This window comes from Colletes latitarsis, chromosome 11 (assembly GCF_051014445.1).
Source record: "Colletes latitarsis isolate SP2378_abdomen chromosome 11, iyColLati1, whole genome shotgun sequence".
Classification (NCBI taxonomy): Eukaryota; Metazoa; Arthropoda; class Insecta; order Hymenoptera; family Colletidae; genus Colletes; species Colletes latitarsis.
Genome location: NC_135144.1, coordinates 14,082,151 through 14,091,497, shown reverse-complemented (window position 1 = coordinate 14,091,497; position 9,347 = coordinate 14,082,151). Strand labels below are relative to the sequence as shown.

Genomic DNA, 9,347 nt, shown 5'->3' with positions numbered 1-9,347 from the left:
ACGATGACCAATGTGTTTATCTACTGGGTTTTATTACTACCATTAATTGTATAATTATACTTTCAAATTGGTACTTTTTTTTACAAAACTATAAATATTTATCATTTACTTTGAGCGATTTTCATAATTAGCAAACAAATGCAAATTATACGCAAATATAATTCACACACTTGAATGAATTAGGGAAATAAATATGTACATAAATATGTCTGTAATTAAAAAAGTGACCTAAGGCATATATTTTATATATCGCATATAGATATAGTATAGATCAATGTAACACAAAACAAGAAATAAATTTAATATTTTTAAATCTGTTACTTATGTCACTTTTATAATTTCTGACACATATATGTTACTGTGATGTATAAACTATAAGAAATGTAAAAACTTTTTAGTAAATTTATATACTACGTAATAGGAGTTGAGTAAAAATATACGCTAATCGTATCTCTGTGCTATTTTAGCAAAGTTGTGTATAGTTACAGTATCTGATGCATTTCAGTAAAAACGTACTAATAATTTTATAAACATTGTTCTTTAAAATATATATGAAACGTAACACAGACCAAAAATCATTCATGTTATCTTCGAGGTTATATCGGATGATGATATATATACATATATATATATATATATGTTATATTGACAAGCTTCCAATCAGATAATCAGTTTGCTATCTTTTAGTAAAAATTTTAGTATTATTTATAATGTATGCATTTATAAAGTTTACATAGGGTGTGTTCGGTTTAGACGTTCACTCATTTTAAATATTCATAATCATCACCACACTCGACTCTAGTCGAGTTTAAGATATTCGTATGGTTCAAATTTCAAATCTTTAATCTTTTTTTTTAACATTCTAAGGCTAGGATATGGTAAATTTTGTTTCGGAATTTCTTTATATTCTTTTAAACCACAGACTATGGTACAGTTACTCCCACTCGAATTCGTACATTATAATGGTGATTCACTATAAACGAAAAGAAATTTATTTCTTATGAATTCTTTTCTATTTATTTTTACCAAACGTTTTAACGGGCTTGTAATGCCCAATTACAAAACTTATAGAGAGATATACTAATATAAACAATATACAAAAATCAACAATACTAGATGATCCCAAGCGATCGGACGAGAACTGGTGTTTTCAACGTGGCATAACCGTTGATAAATTTTTCTTTTAATTTATTCAAATATAAACCCATAAATATCTTAATGTATGACAAATGGATTTGTACCAATTTTAAAAACAAAAGCTCAATTCATAAGAAACAAGTTTCTTTTCATTTTGTAAAGTGAATCATCATTATAATGTACGAATATGACTGGAAAGTAACTGTATATCCAGAAATCTTTTATTACAGTATCACCTGACCACAATAATCTTTGAGTGCACGGGTGTACCTATCTCTAAGAACTTTATTTGATCCTTATTAAACATTTTGATGAAATTATCTTCCTTCTTATCTAAATGTTTCTTGTAAAATCCCTTCTGCTACATTGTCGTATATATCTTTAATTTGCTAAAGATGGATAGCATTTTCTTTCTCTGAATTTATTTTTATTAGCATACATAGTAGCATAGTTTGCAATGATCTTAAAATTAATTTTCATTTAGAATCGAATCTTTGAACTCCAATAAAACAGACCATGTCGAAATAGCTTTATTTGAACCTCAATATGATCATTTCCTTTATTATGTAACGAGTGTTTGGACTACATCAGTCTTAATAATTTTCTAATGAATTAAATTGTCAAATTTATCTGTGCATAAGGCACAAATTCGTGTTACCTAGGTTACCAAGATACTATAAATATGTATCATAACTCATAAGCAAATCGCAATTAAGGGGTAGGACACATGGTCATGGTCGTTCCGGTGTTTTAATAAAGTATTTAATTTGTATTTTCGTAACTGAATAATTTCTATAAAAATGAATATAGATCAGGAAAAGATAAACGATAATTCAGAAACAACTAAAGTCATGGAGCATAAGGAAAGAAAGAAACGACGTGCAAACGATCATATGGAGGTATAAAGTTAGGTTATATCGAACTGTTTTAGATATAAATTTATTATCCGCATAATAATATTTTATTTTTCTCGTTCAATGGATTTGCATTTTTGGTCATATATTTTTTCAGGTTGAAGTAATCGATGGTATAGAAGGTAAAACGAAACCACATACAACTTTAAAGAAGGCTAGAAATGTACAAGGTGGAGAACAAAGAAAGGTAAATGCAGTATTTTAATTTTGTTAATATAAGTTGTTTTGAATTTTTATACTATTATCAAAATAATGTAAAATATTTTCAGATATCAGTGCCTGCACATAGATATACTCCACTGAAAGAAAATTGGATGAAAATATTTACACCTATTGTAGAACATTTACAATTGCAAATAAGGTTTAATTTAAAAACGCGAAATGTAGAGTTACGCACAGAATCAGAAACTCCCGACATTGGTAATTTACAAAAGGGGGCTGATTTTGTAAAGGCTTTTATTTATGGGTTTGAAATAGAAGATGCCTTGGCTTTATTACGGCTAGATGATTTATTTGTAGAAACATTTGAAATTCATGATGTAAAACTTTTAAAAGGAGATCATCTCTCTCGAGCGATCGGAAGGTTAGCTGGAAAAGGTGGTAGGACTAAATTTACGATAGAAAATGTAACAAAGACTAGAATTGTTTTAGCAGATAGTAAAATTCATATACTTGGTTCTTTCCAAAACATACAAGTTGCACGAAGGGCTATATGTAACTTAATTTTGGGTAGTCCACCTTCTAAAGTATATGGGCAATTAAGAAATGTAGCAAGTAAAGTCTCAGGACGATTATAAAATATATAATATAAATAAAGTACAGGTTAATATCCAGTAAATTTCTTCTACAGAGTATGTGAGAAAAGTGTGAGTGGTTTTAAAGATAAGACTCTTCAAATTTGTTATACGTGTTGCAAACAAAATATTAGCATTCAGTTACAAATAAATACAATTACTTTTCAAATTGATATATATAAAATTTATTTAACTTAATTTATATATACAAATTTAAATTAAAGAAGTATTTGATACTTATATTTCCTGGGTACTTTGTTAAGGACTAATCTACCATCATAACTCAATGATGCAAATGTCCAAGGATCTGCAGATGACCATTCAACTGCATAAACACTATCTTCGTGTTCTTCATATCTACATACAACTCCATCATGTAACCTGGAAATATGATTATATTCCACATGTCATTTTTGAAAGTATTATTTTTACCCTGTAGTCAAACTATTATAATTACTTGTATATTTTGCAAGAATAGTCATTCTGTGTAGAGTCATCTTCAGGAGTTACTGTATGTCCAAATGATTCTGAAGATATTGATGCAATACTAGATAATATTACTCTTGAGTCACTGCTAGAAGTTAGAATCAATTGATCATGAAAACGATTAATTCTAATACTCCAAACCCAATGTGAATGCTCTATGCGAGATAATACGGGTTCCGTAGGCGATCGAATATCCCAGAATTTCATGTACCCATCATCTCCACATGTCGATAAAAAGTATTGACGATTTGCGTTAAAGTCTAGATCTCTAAATATAAAATAAATGTCATAAATCACGCTGTTTTTTTTATATATGATCTATAAAAATTAAATCGACGAATAGAAAATAGTGAATGACTTTTCTTATTACCTAATAATTTGAGAATGAGCAGACAAAATTGTCCAAGATGGTTCAGAAGGATTTCTGAAGTCCCATCCACGAACATTATTTTCATTTAGTGTGACAAATTGATTGCAACCATTGTGAGGATTCCATTTTCCATTTGTAAAACGTGGTTGACCTTTACTAGCTAAAGTACCAATAGTTGTAGCCTAAACAGTATAAAAGATAGAAGATAAATAAATTTGCTTAATAGTAAATTAAGAACTATTATTACCTGTGGTTCGCTATTAGCTATATCCCATAATATGAATTTATTGTCTACAACTGAAACAACTTTTGTTGAATCAATGGTATGATAAGCGATAGTTTTGAGATCTGAACCATATGGTATTGTATTGATATCTGCTATTTTTTTGAGATCTTCAACATCATTTGTATATTCCTTTAATTCTGGTAGTTTCCAAATAGCTCCTTTCATTTGGCAACTACCATCATCTAAATGAAAATGCGACATATATTTGATTCTTCTGTTCTGTTATCCTTTGCATTACTTTTTTAATAAAAATAATTTCAGTCACAATTACCGCTTAAACTATTATAACATGTTATAAACACATTGGGATCTGTGGGTGATGCTTGTAAAGACCAAATTTCCCCAATTGGATGGTGAAATACTTGAGTCTTTAAACTACCTGTTTCTTCATTAAGTTCCACCAAATGAACTTGATTATTATTAAACTTTAATGACTGTGTTCCCACCAAAAACCTAACAATGTCTGTTTCTGCTGTTTGAGCAGACAATGCTCTTGTCTATAATATTACAAATAATAATGTTACTATTGTTAATAGATTTGGCAATTTTTTGTTATAAATTACAATGTTCACAACATTTTATAGAAACGAATTCTCTTATGTTAGTAAATATTATATTCATTAATGTAACTTCAATTTCTAGTAAATAACTTTAAAAACATATAATAGTTGTAACATTTGTCACGTTTAATTGCATACTTGAAATTCAAGTCCGTATATTACAGGGCTATCATTTTCCATCTTTTGATACAATTCCTGTTTTGGAATAAATAAGAAAAACCTTTATTTACAATAAAATCGTAACTTAACCCTACGATCTGTCACAACAGTTTGCAACAGCACAGCTGCATATTACATGTGCATCAATGTACATGTCACATTTAAGAACGAAGAACAGCTAGAGGGCACTAAAGAACTTGAAACGACTGTTGCCACGTTGTTATAATACAAATTTATTAATTAATTATTCATAAAGTGTACAATTGGGTATAAAATATCTAACGATACGAAAAATTACAACTTCCACGAATATGAAGCAACGTCAAAGGAAATATTCAAATTAATACAAGATTATTTGATTAATAAATTGTTGTTCGACATCTCGATGTAACGTATTATGTACAGAATAATTATGTGATTCTATATACGTAATTGTACTGAATTAAATACATTATATAAGATGTATTAAACAAGCGAAGAATTTAATTCTTTCGATAATTAAAAGGCCATTAATAAATCAAGCATTAAATTTATCTGTCAGGAAGATTTATTTATAATTTAACACGTGTGTTGTAGGAAACTTCATTGAAATCGTGAACCGCGCAAACAGAGGGGAGAGATATCTGGCCAATCAACGGTTCTGTTTTACCTTCGAACTAACGAACTGCAAGGACATCTACATATTTTCGTTATCCCTGCCGTATCCCCACCACTCTATTAGCAGCTCCCTGCGTTGCTTTGCGTCAGCCGACGAGTAACCAGCCGTGGGGTCACCAGACAAATTATGTCAAACGGAGTGGTGTTACGAACGTGAGCGACTATCGGGATTCGCTGTGCTCGTACGCAAAAGTATCGCAAAGTGCGCGTTCGTACGATTTCAGTGTGCCGATGCAGTTTAGAAACTGGCTGCCGTCTCATAGACTTTCGTTAAATTTGTGCTAACGTTGAATGACCGGGCACGAATCTGTGCTTTCGTATCGTCTTCGCACAAATGCACGTATCTGTATTTATTTGTTTGAACAAATCATGCTGACCCTGCAACATCAATTGTAAGTAATCGCTTGTCACATTGTTTTACCGGTTTTTTGACTGACAGTGGCAAACTTCATCGTCTATATCTAATTTACTGCTACAAAATCGTGGGATACCTGTTTCTTTTTCATGTGTTTTTTTCTCTTTTTTTAATTTTTTCTTTCGTTTTTATACCAGCTAAGAACACGTCTGTTACGTATTCGAATTTGGCACGAGTAAAACAGAAAAATGAGAATGTGATTTTTGAGAGTTTCGTAGTTTGATCGTGGACAAATTGAGGTTCGATAGTTTTAACAATTTGGCCGCCACTTCTCATACCGATATGTATCGTGATTTGAGGCTTTTCCTGAGATTATCGCGACGATTATTGTTAGTTTATTTACGCGAATACTTTACTCTGATTGAAATTCAGAACAATTAGACGAGGATCGTCGATGTAACTATCGATGGTGTTACTATCTTTATATTTCATGAAAATTTTCTTGAACAATTCTAACAAGTGCAACGTGAAACGAACGGCGAAATTGACAAGTGCACGCAGCATTTTTGTGTACTGAAGTGATCTAAAAAATTTGTTTACAATTTCTCAATTCGAGTAGAAGAGATTTAATATAACTCGAGTATAATAAAATTAAATTAACAATATATACGATTATTTTGAGTAAAATTTGATTTTTCGAAAAACATCTAGGGGATTAGATGATATTTTATTTTCTTCCTAGAATCTAACTTAAATAAATCGATTTTCGTCATTCACATTTTTCATGATTATTTCATCGATAGTATGATACTTGATATTCATATTTCTGTAAAATATGTTTTATCAATTTTACTTTCGTATTCTGGGTACATTTAGATTTTTATTTATGTTACTGTTCGATCATTAAATAATTATAAAAGATTATACACATTGAAACTTGAAAATTAATTTAATTGTTTAGTAAAAGTAAAATTACCATTTATTTGGAACTTTGATTGATTTGAAAAGTTGTTTTTAATTTTTGTCATTGATTGTTTCAAGCGTTAATATTTTTTATACAATCTCCATTTTCTTATGTTGCCAGCGGTGGCAATGAAATTTTTTTTATAATTTTATTCCGAGGTTAAATCGAGTCGATAATAATAATCTTCCTTAACCTTTAACAATGACACTTTTTTGTTTAACCTAACTATTCATAGTATAGTGCAATGGTGTCTTCGTTTTCTTTTTTGATCAACGTGTTGAAAACATAGTCTGTTGCTTTTTATAACAGCTACTAGTTTATGCAATGCTGCAATCTACGTTGGAATACTTTCGAAAGAATCAAACGCGTTTTTCATCCTATTAAAACTGGATGCAAGATTCGTGTACAGTTATCCTTTTACGATACTGTTTCATGCAAAAGTATTTGCAGATTAGACTAAGTATTGTTTCTCCGTTACGTATAATCGTGTATAAATATAATATGTTTACTGAAAATTACACTTGAAGTTTTTCGAAATTGTAATTTTCTTTACTAAATCGTACGGAAATAGATGAAATCATTTATTTTTCCATGAAAGTTGCAAACACGTGAATACGAAAACGTTTAGGTTATCCGTTCATTGAAATTCCTAAATCCATCAGTCATCCGAAGAAGTAAGTGGTCGTCGACGTCGTGCTTTTCACAGAATCTGTAGTTTTCATTCAGATTTAACGATATACGATTGAAAATATTGTTTGTAACTTTTGTCCGCCATATTGGATTCGCCACTTTGAATTTGAGAAAGCGAATTCTTGATCAGTGTCCCAAAGAGGATATGTATAATATGTAAATAGATAGTAAAAACCCAGTTAATGTTCAGGATTGGTTATTAGAATTTAGAGCGCTAAACAAAACACCTCCAAACAGGGTCATTCCACTCTTACGTAAATAGAGAAAGGTGAAACCATAAATATGAACAACATTGAACTTTTATTAAGAAATATGCGTATTAATTATTATTATTAATCACATTCCTCGATATTGCTTGAAGCTGGAGAATTCGAGGAATTATCAATTTATCGAGCGTTTGCACAAGCGTGCTATAACGAAACGTTAAAACGGGGTAGCGCTAACCGGGATCTTAAGAGGGGAGAGCTGAACTTTTCCCCTTTGAATTTTAATCTATTTTTACAGGGTGGTAGTCGACAATCCCCTTGTTGCTATATGTAAAATAATAGGTATAAAAATTCGTTGAACAGATACTAGGAACCAAAGTTACATATCTTGGAATATTTATTATGAATATTAATCTCTGTCATTGTTCGACTAGTGCAAATGGTATATGGTCAAATAACGAATAAAAGATAAATATCTGTTTACTCGCGTTACTCGTCAAATAAAAATAAAAATCTCGATTATAAAATGTAATTGGTCTTATTATTCGAATAAAATTTTGTTCGATTATCGAAAGTTACAGATCAAATTCTGTATTTAGTTATATGCAATATGTCTTCTTTTACACGGTGTTCTTTGGAACGTATCTACCGTGCAAAAAGGAAATTGAGTGTAATTTATCTCTCCTCAGAGTAATGGTGCAGTTATATTACTCAAGGGGAACGAAGCACGCGTGAGCACATAAATTAAATGTGTATTTATTGCATATTGTAATTTGTTAAGTCGATAATCCATTTATTGAATTCCAAATAATTCGAGGTTCGCGAAGTACATTATATTCTTCTTAGAACGTAACGATCATGAATAACCGTATAATTTTTCTTGTACAATTATTTAAACGTAATGAATAAATAATTTGTTTGTAAGCTCGTTAACGGGTTTTAGTTTCTCTCGAAAAATGTACTTTATTACCATTTTTCTGTATACCATTTCAAAATAGATTGAAATACATACATTTTTTAAGATATTTATTAAAATATATTGCGTTTTCTATAAAAGTTTTCGAGGTAGAAACATGTATCTCGTTTAACACGTTCACTGCCAGATCAAAACCGTGTAATATTCTGCAAAAGTAAAATTTTGATTTTATACCATTGTAAGCTACATAACCTAAAATTTGTTTCAGTACTTATTTTTCTAACCTTGTTAAAATTCACAAATTCCATCCAAAATTTATTCCCCTTGACGTCTCAACTTGAGAATTAATTTTTCTAGTATCATAATGGTAAATCCTGCCACTACATAACCTAAAATTTGTTTCAGTACTTATTTTCGTAACCTTGTTAAAATTCACAAATTCTATCTAAATTTATTTTTCTCAACTTTCTTAACTGGAGAATTAATTTTTCTAGTATCATAATGGTAAATCTTGTCACCCATACATGGATGACGTGGCAGTGAAAGTGTTAAAAGAAAAAACAAATTTATTTCATTTTTGTTAATGAAACTTTGGAATTTGGTGGTCACTCGATTTAAGAGCAATTCGGTACACAATGTATTACGAGAAGCTCATTGTTTTTGAGAATTTACGTAGAACCGTGAAAATTTCTTGTATTGTAGTTTTCTGTCGTTCGGGGTCGGGAAGTAAAAATTCAATATCAAGGACGTTAACCATCTTTGATGTCGTCGGTTAGAAACGGTCGCCGGTATAAACGCGTTTAAAGTCGACCGTTCGATTCCGAGGTCCCTCGAACAGCTAAAAAAGAAGAAA

General features: G+C 30.3%; 3 protein-coding genes across 5 annotated transcripts in view; 2 read left to right on the top strand and 1 right to left on the bottom strand.

Moving 5' to 3' along the window:
* The first annotated feature begins 1,259 nt into the window (after positions 1–1,259).
* Positions 1,260–3,018, top strand: L(1)g0004 (RNA-binding protein pno1). The gene is made up of 3 exons (XM_076779113.1): positions 1,260–2,036; positions 2,149–2,238; positions 2,321–3,018. Exons 1-3 carry the CDS (start codon positions 1,938–1,940, stop codon positions 2,846–2,848), a joined length of 717 nt encoding a protein of 238 aa, XP_076635228.1. The 5' UTR covers positions 1,260–1,937; the 3' UTR covers positions 2,849–3,018.
* Positions 3,019–3,063: 45 nt separating this feature from the next.
* LOC143348622 (EARP and GARP complex-interacting protein 1) lies at positions 3,064–4,900 on the bottom strand. The gene is made up of 6 exons (XM_076779112.1): positions 4,686–4,900; positions 4,259–4,484; positions 3,949–4,169; positions 3,702–3,883; positions 3,303–3,599; positions 3,064–3,226 (listed from the first exon to the last, which is right to left on the bottom strand). The coding sequence occupies exons 1-6, from the start codon at positions 4,725–4,727 to the stop codon at positions 3,064–3,066; spliced, it is 1,131 nt and encodes a 376-aa protein (XP_076635227.1). The 5' UTR covers positions 4,728–4,900.
* Positions 4,901–5,433: 533 nt separating this feature from the next.
* The window catches only part of LOC143348654 (uncharacterized), a 53,481-nt gene continuing 49,567 nt past the window's right edge, over positions 5,434–9,347 (top strand). For 2 of the 3 annotated variants that reach the window (XR_013080809.1, XM_076779205.1), the window contains exon 1: positions 5,435–5,755. The gene's annotated coding sequence lies outside the window, so the exon portion shown is untranslated. Of the gene's footprint in view, positions 5,756–9,347 lie in introns of all 3 variants that reach the window. The other variant, XM_076779206.1, reaches the window with a different exon arrangement.